Source organism: Aulonocara stuartgranti, assembly GCF_965226115.1.
Source record: "Aulonocara stuartgranti genome assembly, chromosome: 1".
NCBI classification, from domain to species: domain Eukaryota; kingdom Metazoa; phylum Chordata; class Actinopteri; order Cichliformes; family Cichlidae; genus Aulonocara; species Aulonocara stuartgranti.
In genome coordinates, this window is record NC_138939.1 from 4,625,001 (window position 1) to 4,642,731 (window position 17,731).

General features: G+C 39.7%; 1 protein-coding gene across 1 annotated transcript in view; it reads left to right on the forward strand.

Moving 5' to 3' along the window:
* LOC309712190 (adhesion G-protein coupled receptor G2-like) overlaps positions 1 to 16,557 on the forward strand; it is a 38,507-nt gene extending 21,950 nt beyond the window's left edge. Inside the window, exons 7-15 of the mRNA XM_082542830.1 lie at positions 8,501 to 8,626; positions 8,769 to 8,814; positions 8,982 to 9,076; positions 11,060 to 11,175; positions 11,510 to 11,778; positions 11,932 to 12,022; positions 12,298 to 12,427; positions 15,014 to 15,170; positions 15,928 to 16,557. Coding sequence (XP_082398956.1) covers positions 8,501 to 8,626; positions 8,769 to 8,814; positions 8,982 to 9,076; positions 11,060 to 11,175; positions 11,510 to 11,778; positions 11,932 to 12,022; positions 12,298 to 12,427; positions 15,014 to 15,170; positions 15,928 to 16,010 — 1,113 coding nt within the window. The 3' untranslated portion in view covers positions 16,011 to 16,557. The remainder of the gene's footprint in view (positions 1 to 8,500; positions 8,627 to 8,768; positions 8,815 to 8,981; positions 9,077 to 11,059; positions 11,176 to 11,509; positions 11,779 to 11,931; positions 12,023 to 12,297; positions 12,428 to 15,013; positions 15,171 to 15,927) is intronic.
* The last annotated feature ends 1,174 nt before the right edge of the window (positions 16,558 to 17,731 follow it).

The window sequence follows — 17,731 nt, forward strand, 5'->3', positions numbered from 1 at the left end:
TACTGATTTCTCATATTACTACTACACAGTTTAGATACACTCAACAAAAATATAAACGCAACACCTTTGTTACTGCTCCCATTCCCCATGGGATGGACGTAGAGACCGAAAATTCATTCCAGATACACAATATAACCATCCCTCCCAAACAGTGGTCACAAATCAGTCCAAATGTGTGGTAGTGGGCACATCTGCCATATTGAGATAATCCATCCCACCTCACAGGTGTGCCACATCAGGATGCTGATCTGACATCATGAGTAGTGCACAGGTGTACCTCAGACTGCCCACAACAAAAGGCCACCCTGGAATGTGCAGTTTTGTCTCACAGCAAAATGCCACAGATGCCACAAGCAATGAGGGAGCGTGCAATTGGCATGCTGACAGCAGGAATGTCAACCAGATCTGTCGCCCGTGCATTGAATGTTCATTTCTCAACCATAAGCCGTCTCCACAGGCGTTTCAGAGAATATGGCAGCACATACAACCGGCCTCACAACCGCAGACCTCGTGTAACCACACCAGCCCAGGACCTCCACATCCAGCAGGTTCACCTCCAAGATCGTCTGAGACCAGCCACCCAGACAGCTGCTGGAACAATTGGTTTGCACAACCAAACAATTTCTGCACAAACTGTCAGAAACCGTCTCAGGGACGCTCAACTGCATGCCCGTCGTCCTCATCGGGGTCTTGACCTGACTCCAGCTCGTCGCCGTAACAGACTTGTGTGGGCAAATGCTCACATTCGATGGCGTCTGGCACGTTGGAGAGGTGTGCGCTTCACGGATGAATCATGGTTCACATTGTTCAGGGCAGATGGCAGCTGAGAATGTCCCAGTTCTTGCATGGCCAGCATACTCACCGGACATGTCACCCATTGAGCATGTTCGGGATGTGCTTGACCGGCGTATACGACAGCGTGTACCAGTTCCCACGAATATCCAACAACCTCGCACAGCCATTGAAGTGGAGTGGACCAACATTCCACAGGCCACAATTGACAATCTGATAGACTCCATGCGACGATGTGTTGCACTGCATGAGGCAAATGGTGGTCACACCAGATACTGACCGGTTCTGGGTCCCCAGACCCCCAATAGCGCAAAAAACTGCACATTCCAGGGTGGCCTTTTGTTGTGGGCAGTCTGAGGTACACCTGTGCACTACTCATGATGTCAGATCAGCATCCTGATGTGGCACACCTGTGAGGTGGGATGGATTATCTCAATATAGCAGATGTGCCCACTACCACACATTTGGACTGATTTGTGACCACTGTTTGGGAGGGATGGTTATATTGTGTATCTGGAATGAATTTTCGGTCTCTACGTCCATCCCATGGGGAATGGGAGCAGTAACAAAGGTGTTGCGTTTATATTTTTGTTGAGTGTATCTAAACTGTGTAGTAGTAATATGAGAAATCAGTAATCTGAGAAATGTAATTTCTCACCCTGACCGGTTGAGGCAGATGGCCGCCCCTCCCTGAGCCTGGTTCTGCCGGAGGTTTCTTCCTGTTAAAAGGGAGTTTTTCCTTCCCACTGTTGCTCATAGGGGGTCATATGATTGGGTTGGGTTTTTCTCTGTATGTATTATTGTAAGGTTTAACTTATTATGTAAGTGCCTTAAGTTGACTATTGTTGTGATTAAGCACTGAATAAATAATGTCTAAAACTGAAGTTGATACTTGAGGTGGTGTGTGAATGACATTTTGAAAAATTTAAATTGTGTGTGGAAAGACATTTCTTGTAGCTAAGCAAATACTTCAATGAACTCATTTTGTTTGGTAATGGAATAGGATTTAATTTTATCAGAAATCCGTACAGTAATTTTGGCTGTGGATCACAGGGTGCGGATAGGGGGTCACCCAGAGTCATAATCCAGTGAGATATCTGCGTCACCTCTTACAGTTTTCCTGTAATCTGAGCTCAAAGATGAGGACATTAAAAGTATAGTTGAGTAAATTGGGTAAATTTTATTGTTAATTTTCTCTGAATCATACAGTAATTTGGGCTGTGGATCACAGGGGTGAAAGTGGAGATTAACCAAAACTGGGAGTGGATTGTGAAGTAAAATAGTGTCAGGACAGAAAACACTGCGTTTCTAAGCCAGTCGGCACCTATACCGTAATATGCGTAAGAGTAGTGCAACAACATTTTAGGTGCGGCTGGCGGGGCGGCTAGCTTGACTGCGACTTCGTAAGTGAGGGCTCACTTGACCGCAGTAACGTTAGCTGGATAACCAGGGGTTATCTGACCGGAGAGGTTCACTGCATTTGGTCTTCCACGACGAAAAAGTGAATAAATTTCTTCATCAGTAGTACGATGCGGTACACTAGTACAAATATTAGGTTGCCCAGAACATGCATTTGCCAGGGTGTTAATTAGCTCCTCATTACTTAGAATTTGAGCCACAAAATTCCGTGCGGACTGGCTCATAGTGCCATTCCTCGCAGGTACAAACAAGGAAAACACTAGATGGCGCAAGCGCCTCCGTGACGTCAAGTTTCATTCTATATATTCAGAAGATCATTTTATATATTCAAGTTTCATCCTATATATTCAAGTTTCATTCTATATATTCAGAAGATCATTTTATATATTCAAGTTTCATCCTATATATTCAAGTTTCATTCTATATATTCAAGCTTCATTCTATATATTCAAAAGCTCATTCTATATATTCAAGTTTCATTCTATATATTCAAGCTTCATTCTATATATTCAAAAGATCATTCTATATATTCAAGTTTCATTCTATATATTCAAAAGATCATTCTATATATTCAAGTTTCATCCTATATATTCAAGTTTCATTCTATATATTCAAGTTTCATCCTATATATTCAAGCTTCATTCTATATATTCAAGTTTCATCCTATATATTCAAAAGATCATTTTATATATTCAAGCTTCATTCTATATATTCAAAAGATCATTCTATATATTCAAGTTTCATCCTATATATTCAAGTTTCATTCTATATATTCAAGCTTCATTCTATATATTCAAGTTTCATCCTATATATTCAAGCTTCATTCTATATATTCAAGTTTCATCCTATATATTCAAGCTTCATTCTATATATTCAAGTTTCATCCTATATATTCAAAAGATCATTTTATATATTCAAGCTTCATTCTATATATTCAAAAGATCATTCTATATATTCAAGTTTCATCCTATATATTCAAGCTTCATTCTATATATTCAAAAGATCATTCTATATATTCAAGTTTCATTCTATATATTCAAGCTTCATTCTATATATTCAAAAGATCATTTTATATATTCAAGCTTCATTCTATATATTCAAAAGATCATTCTATATATTCAAGTTTCATCCTATATATTCAAGTTTCATTCTATATATTCAAAAGATCATTCTATATATTCAAGTTTCATTCTATATATTCAAGTTTCATTCTATATATTCAGACTTTGGTTGGAATATATATATAATATTTTCCTAAAGGGCATGCCATAATATATATATATATACATATATATATATATATATATATATATATATATATATATATATACATATATACATATATATATATATATATATATATATATACATATATACATATGCAAGGCATATGTATATATGTATACAAGGCGGGTGTACACATATACATATATATACATATATATATACATACATACATACATACATACATACATACACACACACACACACACACACACAAATACAGAGACAAATATAAATAAAATATACAAAGGGGATAAATAGAATAAATAGGAATAAAAAATAAAAATACAAGTGAATTGCACATTTCAAGTATTGAGTCTATTGCACTGTTGACTATTTACAAAAAGTATTGCACAAGGTATTGTACAGTGAGGTGAAGAGGCACTACAGCTTAGTTGTTCCCCCCTCCTTTGTCCTCCTGTTTCCCCTCCCTCTCCCCTCCAGAGAGGAGTTAAACAGTTTGATGGCGTGTGGGACAAAGGAGTTTTTAAGTCTGTTAGTTCTTGTCTTGGGGAGAAGCAACCTGTCACTGAACAGACTCTTCTGATTGTTTATGGCCGTGTGCAGAGGATGCCCAGCAGTGTTCATAATGTCCATCAGTTTCTTTAATGTCCTTTTCTCTGCCACTGTCACCAGAGTGTCCAGCTTCATGCCGACCACAGAGCTAGCCCTCCTGATCAGTTTCTCCAGCCTGGATGAGTCCCTCTTTGCTGTGCTGCTCCCCCAGCACACCACAGCATAGAAAAGTACTCCAGCAACCACCGACTGGTAAAACATCCTCAGGAGCTTCCTGCAGATGTTAAAAGACCTCAGCCTCCTGAGGAAGTACAGTCGGCTTTGGGCTTTTTTATACAGGTGCTCTGTGTTGCATGACCAGTCCAGTTTATTGTCCACCCACAGCCCGAGGTACTTGTACTTGTTGACCACCTCCACCTCCTCCCCCTCTATCTGAACCGGCAGTGGACCTTCTCTGGACCTCCCGAAGTCCACAACCAGTTCCTTAGTCTTTGAGGTGTTGAGTTGCAGGTGGTTTGTGTGACTCCATGCGACAAAGTTCCTCACCAGACTTCTGTACTCCTCTTCCTGATCATCCCAGATACACCCCATGATGGCCGTGTCATCTGCAAACTTCTGAATATGGCATAATTCAGAGTTGTAGCAGAAGTCAGAGGTGTACAGGGTGAAGAGAAGAGGGGACAGCACAGTTCCCTGTGGTGCTCCTGTGCTGCTGACCACAGTGCCAGACGTGATGTCCTTCAGCCTGACGTACTGTGGTCTGTCGGTGAGGTAGTCGGAGATCCAAGCCACCAGGCAGGGGTCCACCTCCATCCTGTTCAGTTTTTCCTGAAGCATACAGGGCCGGATGGTATTAAAGGCACTGGAAAAGTCAAGAAACAGTATCCTGACCGTGCCTTTTCCCCCATCCAGGTGTGAGTGGGCTCTGTGTAGGAGGTACAGGATGGCATCCTCCACTCCGACACCCGCCTTGTATGCAAACTGTAGTGGGTCCTGGGCATGTTGTACCTGTGGTCGGAGGAAGTTGAGGAAGAGCCGCTCTAGAGTCTTCATAAGATGTGACGTCAGTGCCACCGGTCGGAAGTCATTCAGCTCATTGGGCCGGTTCTTTTTGGGGACCGGGACGATGCAGGATGTCTTCCATAGGGCGGGCACTCTCCCCAGTCGCAGACTGAGGTTGAAGACTCGTTGTAGCGGCTCCCCAAGTTCAGCAGCACACGCCTTTAGCATCCTAGGACACACCTTGTCTGGGCCTGCTGCCTTTCTGGGGCGAAGCTTCCTCAGTTGCCTCCTGACCTGATCCACTGTGACACTGGGAGATGTTTGGGAGGAGGGGAGGGGGGGAGATGTCTTGCTGCTGAGAGAGGGATTGGAGGAGGGGGGTGTCATGGTGTCAGGAAGGGGGGGAAGCGAGGGAGGCAGGAGAGTGGGGAGAGGACTCTGTAGTGAAGGTGAGGGTGGGGGGGTTGTGGGCTGGTCAAACCTGTTGAAGAAGTTGTTGAGTTCGTTTGCCTTCTCCACAGTCCCCCCCACTGTGCTTTTCTTGGTGTTGTGGCCTGTGATGGTTTTCACACCATTCCAGACCTCCCTCATATTGTTCCTCTCCAACTTCTGCTCCACCTTCCTCCTGTAGGTGTCCTTTGCTTCCCTCAGGCAGCGTTTCACCTCCCGCTGTGCTGCTTTCATCTCCTCCTTCACTTTGCTCCTGAAAGCCTTCTTCTTCATGTTGAGGACAGCTTTGACTTCCTGTGTTACCCACGGTTTGTTATTAGGATAACACCGTACCGTCTTAGCAGGGGCGACTGTGTCCACACAAAAGTTGAGGTAGTCTGTAAGACAGTGTGTCGCCCCCTCTATGTCCTCACCATGTGGGCTCAGGAGCACATCCCAGTCTGTGGTGTCATAGCAGTCTCTCAGAGCATCCTCCTTTTCTGGGGTCCATCTCCGGATGGAGCGCGTTGTGACAGGCTGCCTTTGGACGAGGGGTGTGTATTGTGGCTGTAGGTAAACCAGGTTGTGGTCTGACTTCCCTAGTGGGGGGAGGGGGGTGGCTCTGTATGCATCTCTCACATTAGCATACAGTAGGTCAATTGTCCTGTTGCTCCTTGTGGGACAATTCACAAACTGGTGAAAAGCAGCCAGAGTAGAATCCAGTGTGGCATGGTTAAAGTCTCCAGATATAATAATGAAAGCCTCGGGGTTTTGTGTCTGAAGTCTTGCTGTGACTGTGTGTATTTTCTCACAGGCAGCTGTTGCGTCGGCCCTCGGAGGGATGTAAACACACACACAGATCACATGACTGAACTCCCGAGGTAGATAATATGGCCGCAAGCTAACAGCTAGCAGCTCCAGGTCCGGACGGCATACCGAAACTTTAACGGAGACGTGTCCAGGGTTACAGTATCTGTTGTTAACGTAAACAATGAGTCCCCCACCTCTGCTTTTTCCGCTGGCCTGCGTGTCCCTATCGGCTCTCACGGATGTGAAACCGCATAGGTCTACGTTAGCCTGCGGCATTAGCTCGGTTAGCCACGTCTCCGTGAAGATAAACAAGCTGCACTCACGGTATAGTCTGTGGTTGTTCAGAGCGCACAGTTCGTCAATCTTATTCTGTAACGAGTATGTTCTCTTGCCTGGAAATATATGAAAATTAGTGGATTGTTGTTATTAGTATTACTGGTAGAGCAGCAGAGTCATCATTTTCATGTTACGATCATATAATTTTACCAAGGAATTCAAATGGACTGTGCTCTGATCTCTGCACATCATACTAGTAAGAGAAACACAACAAATTATTATGAGTGCGAAAATAATTGAATTTGAAATTCAGTTTAAAAAGTTTCTATGCTGTTCTTAAAAATTCTTTTGGAGTACTTCTGTTACAATTCCATTTTGCATAATCTGTCATGATCCTGGGTCTTTTGACCCAGCGTTTTGTGTTTTCTATTATTGTGATGTATTTTGGTTCTGTTCTTCCTCAGTTTAGTGTTTAGTCATTTCTTCCTGTGTATTCCTCTGTGTAAAGTCCGTGTTTCTTAGTCTGTGGCTTTGCATGTGTGAGTTCCTGTTTTATTTTGAAGGTCTGTGCCTCTTGTCAATGTTTCTAGTTTCGCTTCCCCTTGTCTCGTTATGTCCAACTAATCCCAGCCGCGTTTCCCATTCCCTGATTGCCCTGTGTGTATTTAAGCCCTGTGTTTTCGTGTGTGTTGCTGGTTCGTCTGTGTGATCTCCCGCCGTCTCATGTTTTCTCTCGGTGGCTCCCTGCATCTCTGTTTTTGGTTTCAGGTTTGTTTTGTTAGTTTTTCCAGTTTAGGTTGTATTCTCGCCTCGCCGTTTCTGTTTGTTTTCACACACTTTATAAAATAAAGCTCACTCTCATCAGAAGTTGCATCTTGGGTCATATTCTCCAACTCCACACGTCTGCTATGCCAGACGTAACATGATCACTCTAAATATGAACTTGCAGTCAACTTCACAGGTGCTGTATTGTATTGTTAGTGTGCAGAAACTGTTTTTGTACTGATCCTTTAGTATGCTGTGTATTCAGAATATTTTATATCCAGTGTGTTTTGGGTTTTTTTCTTTTTTTTTGAATTTAAAATTTTTGTAAATCATGCAGATAGAGGACCCTCATGACATAATAAGTTTGTTTTCAACATCATACCTTATGACTCAATGAGCTAATGTTTAAGTAAACTGTGGTGAAAACGTGGAATATGTCAACGTTTTCACTACAGGAACATTAATTTAATGTTTAATTTAGTGATATAATAGTGCAGTCATTTATTTATTTTAAAAATGCTGATGATGTGAGTAACAGTGCATTAGTTTCTAAACTTTTCTAATGTTGAGCTTATAAATTTAAAGACCCCTTTGGGAGCCGCTCCAATTTTAGTGATAAGAAGAAACACACAACAGGGCCAGTGGCTGTAGCTCAGGAGGTAGAGCAGGTCACCTCCTAAGGTTGGCAGTTTGATCCCTGTCTGCTCCAGTCTGTGAGCCAAATATTGTTGGGCACATAGTAACCACAAGTTGCTCTCTGATGTATCCATCAGAGTATTAATGAGTGTAAATGAAAATAATTATTAATGAAAGTGCGAATATAAAGCACGTTAAGTATTCAGAGTAAAAAATTGCTATATAAGAACGAATCCATTTACCATTATTTTTTTACATTTTGTTTTTAAATATGGAGATATTAAGAGTTCAGCTTTCACACAGGCCGTAATATTTTACAAAACAGGATGTGGCACATTCAACCAACTGTGCAGAAATAGATGCTCTTTAGCTCTTTGCAATAATGCATAAAATGTGATTACAGTAAATACAATTTAATATGCAGGTTTATGTAAGAAGGTTTATGCCTAAGGGAAAAATCAACAACACCTTTAAATATGATGCAAATAATAGTAGATGTATTTCAGAATAGACAAAGCTTAGATTAATCTTTCTTGTGAAAACCAACTGATGAATTTGTGTTTTATTGTAGAGGATGTTAGGATCCCAATATGAAGTGTATGATCGATTACTGGTTGGCCTGAGTGTGGAGGGCAAGAACATATCAGGACTACAGCAGCGTGTCAATATCACCATCAACCTTACCAGGGAAATAAATGTAACTGCTTCTGAATTTTATCATTTACTCTATTTTGGCCTGTTAACATTATATTATTAAATACATTTTATATTCAACAAATTCACATAAATTAGGTACGTGTAATAAAAACATGTTAACATGTAATATTTCTGTGACATAGGAAACCCAAAACGCCTTGTGCCACTTCTTTAACTTGTCAAGAAAAAGTGAGTAACCAAGCTTCACATTATCATTAGTGTCTAACATGAACATTTATTTTATAAACCAGAGTCATTGTTGTTTGTGGTTTTTCTCAAAATCACAAAGATGCGCTGATATGACCTGGATGTAATAGCATCTTATGCATAACTGATCTCTTTGTTTGACTTATCAGATTTCAGTCAGGATGGCTGCATTACCCTATGGACACGTGGTGAAAATCATCTCACCTGTTCCTGTGACCATCTCACATACTTTGCTGTGCTCCTGGTAGGAGTCAACATATTCATTATAAAAAGTCTAATTCAAGAATTATGTGTCTTTAGACTAAATAATACTTCATCAACAAAATATTGACAAACACCTCAGTAATAAAATGGGAAATCTCTCTTCATTTATCTTAACAACCATTTTCTGATCTTCTTCATAGTTGGCAGGTGTGTTACTAATAATCCAACACGTTCATGTTTCTCATGCTTCGGTAAAAAGTTGTTCTGTGTTACTTTTTTCCCCAGTAGTGACACTGTGTGTGTGGAGAGGCAAACATAACAACACAGATGTGTTTCTCTGTCTTTGTGAAGACATCAGTGATGGGAATAACGGCATTACAAGTAACGGCGTTACTAACAGCCTAATATATACGCGTGGTTTTTTTCATCAATAGTTTTGTTACATTTACTGTCTAAGGACAGAGCTAGCAAGCACTCTCTGCTTATTACCAAAAAAACAAAAAACCTGCCCTTTCGTGTTGGTGGAAAATGCACCATGTCGACCAATCAAAAATGATATAGGTAGAAAACAGGAGTGATATACCTGCTGCTGTCAGACCTGCAGGTATCAGGCTGTGATGTTCTCCTTTGTAGTGGAAAGAAATATTTGGAGTGGCACAAATAATTTGTGTGACATCTTATTGAATGCAGAACACCTGATTGTTATGTTAATAGTTTGAAATGGTTATAAAAAATCAAGGTAAAAGGTAAATGCCTGCAAATAACTTTGTTGTTTGCAAAACTTGTGCATAAGATTTTAAAATTGAAAATACAATTCATTGAAATACAATTCATTAAACATGTTTGTGGTTGTTACAGTAAAATATATAACTTTTTCTATTCTGATTTTGTTTTTTGTCTGATTGTAGATTAGTTGTGTTAATACAGTATGTCAAAATGAAAACACAACTTTAAATTCAGACACGTTAGGTTGTGCTGAAAAGGATGATACCAAGTAAGGCAAAGTAAATAGTTTTTCAAGGCAAACTGTAACTCAGTTACTAACTCAGTTTATTTTTTGAAGAAGTAACTAGTAACTATAATTAATTCGTTTTTCAAAGTAACTTGCCCAACACTGGAAGACTTTCACTGAATTTAATCTGTTCCTAAGTCCTTTAATTCAAAGTTTAACCATCATAAGAAATCATGTCCTAAATTAAACTAACTTTGATTATTTTAATGATTTATAGAGCATTTACTGAAAAACTTGGAAATTCAACATTTCAACCCTGGAGTGTTTTAACGATATTACAGTACTTTTCTTCCTTTACTTCTGTTACCCATCCTAATCTCTTTTTTCCTTTTCATTTGTATGTTGTAGATCAAGGTCACAGAACTATATGGTTTGGGACCCATAGGAAAAAACATAAATTGAAAGTTAGATTAACTTTAGGAACATGAATAGTGTATTTGCTAAAAGCTTGTTTGGAATCAGTTTGTTGGTGCAAATATATTATTCAATGCCCTTAAACCTGTGCTACTTTTGCCATTTTTCATAGGATGAACTGAAGAAATGGGAAAAAAAAACCTGTGCTTCTGCAACAAACTGCTAGTAACAATGATACAAACTAGTTTAAAATAAAATTATAAGAAGAATCCTTAGAAGCTAAATATAAAGAAATGAGGGGTGACTTTCATGATACTAACATTACTGCATGCTTAAAATGATACTCTGTCAAAATAGAAAGATGCCCTTGATCTGTATCATTCCTGATACTACCACTAGATGCCAAAACAAAAATGTCCACATAGTCATCTTTTCCTGCTACAAATACTCACAACTCATGACTGTAACCTTTATTCCTCTGTTAGTGCCATCTGTACTCATCCAATGTTCATTGTTTAATTGATTTGTCCCCATCTTATCTGTGTAATTTTTCTCTAATCTACATCAGCTCTTTATACTTTGTGTGTCTTTTTGTTTTGAATTTTAGCTCACAATGGAGATGCTGCAAAACAATGTGAAAGTGCATTTTCTCCACAGGTCACTGCTTCCCCATCACCTAAAGACCAGGAGATTCTAACATACATCACTCTGATTGGCTGCAGTCTGTCTCTTTTTACCCTGGTCATCACTGTTTTTCTCTTCATCACAAATAGGTAATTTTCTGTTTTCTGATTGATGACATCCTTCAAAACTTAATCCTCCCCATTTCTAATAGCATCCTCCTCTCCTGCTCCCATCAACTCTTTAGCATTTTCTCTCATCAGGTTCGCCTCACTTATTGTCAATTAATTATCCTTTTTGTTTTTTTTTTTTGCATTATTTTAATCTTTTTTCCTCTAATCCCATCGTTTCTCATCTGTATTGTCTTTATTCCCTTTCCTTCTTTCTTCCTTACTGGATTTTCCATTTTTTTCCAAACAAAATATGACCAAATAATCTGCTTGAAAGTTGTCACTTACCATGAATCACAACTCCTGTATTTGCCAGAAAAGTCAGAGAAGATGTTTCTATGAGGGTCCACATCAACCTCGTGATTGCACTTATCCTCCTCAACCTGCACTTCCTGCTCAATCAAGCAGCGGCAGCAGTGTCCTCCTCTGGGCTCTGTTTATACATGGCTCTTGCCCTTCACTACTCCCTGCTGGCCACTTTCATCTGGATGGCGTTGGAGGGATTCCACCTCTACCTTCTCTTAGTCAAAGTCTTCAACATCTACATCAAGAGATACCTGCTCAAACTCAGTGTGGTGGGATGGGGTGAGTGGAATAATTTAGGCATGAAAGTGTTTATCATCATCATCATCATCATCTGAATAATTCAATTCAATTTTATTCATATGGCGCTAAATCACAACAACAGTCACCTCAAGGTGCTTTATATTGTATAACTGTTCAGTTCTTGTGTTTCAGGTGTTGCTGCAGTCATTGTGTCAGTGGTGGTGATCATTGACAGAGGCTTTTATGGCCAAGTCCCTCTGGACAGCTCCAACAAAACTGCAATGTAATTCATATTTATTCATAAAATAAATATGCATCATACTTTCTGTATCTTGGCATGTTCACACTGTAGTCCTTTGTCATAAATGTAACATAAACATTAGGCAGCAAACCCAGTTTCACCAAAATTAAAATACTGAGAAGTTTCTGGTATATTTAACCACATGTATCTAAATCATCTGCAATAACACCTCTATGAAGTACAAAATGTACTTTTTAATTTCACAGAGTAAGAGACTAAAACACGGATCACCTACACTCCCTTTTTTTTTTTTTTAGATGCTATATAACCAATAACTATGTAAAGATGGGAACTACAGTGGGACTGTTCAGCTTGGTGTTCCTCTTTAACATGTTTATGTTTGGAGCGACAATCAGACGTGTCTTGATTCTACGCAAAAGCACAGAGGTACAGGCAGTTTTATGTTGCTATTGAAATTGATGTTTTCTATGTCAATATGTTCTGTGAAATCTCAAAACGCAACAAGAAATTAGTCTATTTAACAACAAAAATGAAGACCATCCCTCGTCACCACCATTAATTTTTATTTAATATGCATAGCTTCCTTTTAAAGGTTAGACTGTAGGATGGGCTGTCTGTTAGCGTTTAAGTCAAAGTAAATTCTATGAAAATATTGATCTGATCATTTAAGTAGGAAAGGAAGTTATTAAATGTTCTTAATCAGTTTCAACTGCTTTGATACAGACGTCGACAAAATTGTTGGTACCCTTCGGACAATGAAAGAAAAACTCACAATGGTCACAGAAATAACTTTAATTTGCCAAAAGTAATTATCAATAAAAAAAAAATCTATAAATCTTAACCAATGAAAGCCAAACATTGCTTTTCAACCATGCTTCAACTGAGTTATTTAACATATAAATGCATGAAACAGGCCTGGATAAAAATGATGGTACTCCTAGGAAAGAATAAAAATGATGTGACCAAAGGGACATGTTAATCCAAGGTGTGTCCACTAATCACCATCGCAGGTGTCTACAATCTTGTAATCAGTCAGTGTGCCTATGACTCCAGGTTGTCACTGTGTTGTTTGGTGACATGGTGTGTACCACACTCAACATGGACCAGAGGAAGTAAAAGAAAGAGTTGTCTCAGGAGATTAGAAAGTAAATCATAGACAAGCATGTTAAAGGTAAAGACTATAAGACCATCTCCAAGCAGCTAGATGTTCCTGTGACTACAGTTGCCCATGTCATTCAGAAATTCAAGATCCATGCGACTGTAGCCAACCTCCCTTGACGTGGCTGCAGGAGGAAATTTTATGACAAGTCCAAGAGACGGATAACCTGAATGGTAAAAGAGCCCAGAAAGACTTCTAAAGAGAACCAAGCTGAACTTCATGCTCAAAGAACATCAGTGTCAGATCGCACTGTCGTTTGAGCCAAAGTGGGCTACATGGGAGACAACCAAGGAGGACACAATTGTTGAAAACAAATCATAAAAAAGTCAGGCTGGAATATGCCAAACTACATGTTGACAAGCCACAAAGGTTGGCTTCTGGAGAGAAATGTGCTGGCCAGTGTCAGAAAGCTTGGTCTCAGTCGCAGGTCATGGGTCTTACAACGGGACAACACACACAGCTAGAAACACCCAAGGATGGCTAAGAGGGAAACTTTGGACTATTTTAAAGTGGCCTTCTATGAGCCCTGACCTCATTCCTATTGATCATCTTTGGAAGGAGCTGAAACATGCAATCTGGAAAAGGTGCCCTTCAAACTGGAAACAACTGGAGCAGTTTGCTCATGAGGAGTGGGACAAAATACCTGTTGAGAGGTGCAGAAGTCTCATTGACAGTTACAGGAATCATTTGATTGCAGTGATTGCCTCAAAAGGTTGTGGAACAAAATATAAAGTTGTGGGTACCATCATTTTTGTCCAGGCCTGTTTCATCCATTTATTTTTGAAATAACTCAGTTGAAGCATGGTTGTAAAGCAATAACTGACATTCATTGGTTAAGATTTATAGATTTTTTTAAAATTGATTATTACTTTTGGCAGATTAGTTATTTCTGTGACCATTGTGAGTTTTTCTTTCATTGACCGAAGGGTACCAACAATTTTGTCGACGTCTGTATTAATGAAATTAACAACAGGAACCCTGACTGCCGTTAGGTGTACACACACACTACAGGAATGAGAGATCTCTATCTGTCGCTGAGGGACTGTCTGCTGCTTGTCAAATACATTTTATTATTAAAATGTTGACCCAATGTTGACCCTGTGCTAACTTGCATATGACAAATAAAACTGAAATCCTTGGCCCCATTGTCAACCCTAAACTGGAGCATTGGGCCCTTGGATCCTCCTGGCACATGACAATTTTGGCCTCATGTGATGAGAGTGTGCAAACAGTTACTGTCGGATGAAGGAACTGATAATATTCACTGCCCCCACACACATCTGACCTAAATTCAACAGAACACCTCTGGGACATTGTGTTTTTGGTCCATCCGATGCTGCCAATTTGCAGCTCAACTGTCCAAGTGTTCAATGATTCCCTGGTGATCTGGGAGGATTTCCCCAAAGACATCCATCATCTCATTAGGAGCATGTGCATGTTGCCAGACATACGTATAAGCACATGGGAGCCTACAAACTACTAAGAACCACTTTGAGGGGCTGAAATGAAGTTTCAGCAAAACTAATAAGCCTGTTGCATCATTTTTCCATTTATTGTTTGGGCTTACTGTGAATTTAGACCTGTGTAGGTTGATAATATTATTTTTATTCAAATAGCATGGCATCCTTTCGCGTCTAACACATTAACCAGTCCATTTCAGCATTGATTTTTTTCCCAATGAGATGTTCTTTTGCCATTGTTGCTGTTATGTTGTTCCTCTAATTATTTTGAGCAATGCATTATATTTGTAGTCATTTATTTACAAAGGAAAAGCAACACATACCTTGATAAGTAAAAATGTTTCTTCAAACACATTTATCTATCTGTGTGTAATTGTATATTTGGCCAATCAGTTTGGGCAGAGTAACCGTGACAGAGCAAAGAAAGACATTTGTACCCTGCTGGGAGTCATGACTCTGCTCGGCATTACCTGGGGCCTGGTCTTCTTCTCTTTTGGCTACCTGACCACTGTTGGCCTCTACCTCTTCTGTATCCTGAACTCATTTCAAGGTCCGTATAACTATTTTATGTGTTAGGCTCAGTTCTGGGCTCATATTAGTGCTATTCTACCTGCCAGGATTATGTGATAGGTTTCTCCCTCTTAAAAGGGAGTTTTCCCTTCCCACTGTTGCTAAAGTGCTTGGTCATAGGGGGATCATATGATTGGAGTTTTCTCTGTTTTCTTTCTATTACAGTATGCTAGGGTCTTTGCCTTATAATATAAAGCACTTCGAGGCAACTGTCTTTGTGATTAAAGATTGTTTAATATTAACATATGTGTAAAATATTAAATGACAAGTTAAAATTGTGTCAATAATGAGCAGCAATGTTATTAAAGTGTGTTATTATAATGTGTCATTTATGGTAATCCTGCATTTTGAACCCTACTAGTTTTACTATATAGTTCTGTTCCTGGTTATAGTCCTGGGTGCTTTCCTCCTTTAGTTTTTTTTAGCCTCTTGTTAGTTTCTATCACCCTCTGTGTACCCTTCCTTGTGTGTCGAGCACCTTGTATTTATTTCATTCTTGTTTTTGTGGTGTTTGTTTGTTGTCATGAGTTCTTCTTCCTTTCTTGTCTGTTATGATTCTTTTCTCAGCCATGTTTTGTTCTCCCCAGCTATCTCCATTCCTCTAATCACGTCTCCATCCTGCAGATCCTGACTGAGCATTGATTTACTGCTTTTATTTTCAAATGTGCATACTCATTGTATCTCCTGTACAAAGTCTAAACATTTGCTTATCTCTCTCTCTTTCTTGTTCCATGCAGGTTTCTTCATCTTCCTGTGGTTTATGATGTCACTGAGAAAGGCTAAAACCTCAGTTACTAATACAAGCAGTGAAACAACGTAGCACCAGCACCTAGCTCACACACAACTACCAGTAACCCAAGAAGTGCCTATGTGTTTCCTTTTAAAATGTGTAAAGTAATATAAATCTAGAAACATTCTTTCTTCTTAAGTTCATGTATAAAACAATGTATCAGATAAGACAGTGACTGAGACTAAAAAATGTACATGAATGTATTAAGTGGGAAGATTTTAACAGCTCCACTTTATTTTGAAGTTTTCTTGTTATTAGAATAGACAGAGTCTTTGCGGCAAGGGGTTTAACGTTCCACCGGATCATGTAACATATGATGATAACGCATTTGAGCCTTTTTCATTTTTGGAGCACTTCTGAGAGTAAAAATTGAAATAGCGAAGCAGGAAAGAAAGGCCAGAATAAGACAGATGATAGATGAAGTGTCTCTTCTGCACCCACTTTCAGAGATCAGAGGTATAACAATAGAAAATTGCTCTTTTTATTTTTCTGTCTTAAGTCACACATTCACATTTCTATATACCAGCTCAAATCTAGGTTTTAAATGAAACTCACCTGCCATTAGTTTAGTGTTTTAGGAGGCTGTTATGTTAATTGCATGAACAGCATTCTAATGTTCTATTGTAATTGGACTGTTTCGAGGTTTATTTTATATTAAAAACATTGTGAATCACTGAAGGCTGTGGTGTCAATAATAATTGTAATAGCTGCCTTTCAATGTTTAATCATAAAGACGTTATTGCAAACAATTTTTTTCTTGCTAACCCAGTTTATGACTGAAAAAATAGCTGTCACTCCAGGAAAAAAAGAACCTTTGGGTTGATATTTTTGTAGAATAGTTACTGGCAATCTAAAGCCCAGATCTCAGTTTTGTTCAGTATCATTATTAAATTGTATATCATAGTTCAAATAGCAAAACTGTACATGTTTTCGTTTGGTTTTTAATTCTATTTAATTTCATGTCTATTACACAGAGTAAAAGATTAAATTACTGGCATCCTGTGTATCTGACAAGTAGAGAAGGGCCAGTTGGCCCTTCACTTTCAGTGGCTGTGCTGCTGCAGGCTGTGTTCCCCTGGCCTATTGCCCGCGGTTTGCCAGTTTACTCACCAGTTGGATCTCGCTGTGTCTGATATGTCAGCTGGCTAGTGAGTTCTCGAGCCTGCAGCAATGGCTCCCTGTCTGGGGTATTACCAGCATGTCGGGTTTCTGCGGCCACTGGGTTGGGCTTTCTGGCTGTTTCCAGTGTCACTGTCGCTACTTCCCTGTCTATGGACAGCACCAGATGTCACCAGAGAGGACTGTGTTGAAAAGCTTCGAGTAATGAACCGTTTTTCAATACAAGCTTCAGTGCTTCAGAAAGCTTCATTTGGCCATCACTACTAAACGGCAATACTAATGAGCAGCTTTCTTCAGGAGATCTGCAGTGCTTAGCTGCCTAACGCTCTCAGCCACCTTGGATGGGAAAAGACTGCCAAATGCCTCCATGTGATAGTGAAGCGCAGCTGTTTCTTATAAGGCTGCTAATTATCAGCTGGGAAGGCGTTGATGTTAGTGCTGCATTTGCGGACATCACGTAAAATCCTACCCCAAAATCTACTTCACTACACACAGCATGTCTTCTATCCTGTCTTCCTTCTCTCACCCCAACCGGTCGCAGCAGATGGCCCCGCCCCTCCCTGAGCCTGGTTCTGCCGGAGGTTTCTTCCTTTTAAAAGGGAGTTTTTCCTTCCCACTGTCGCCAAAGTGCT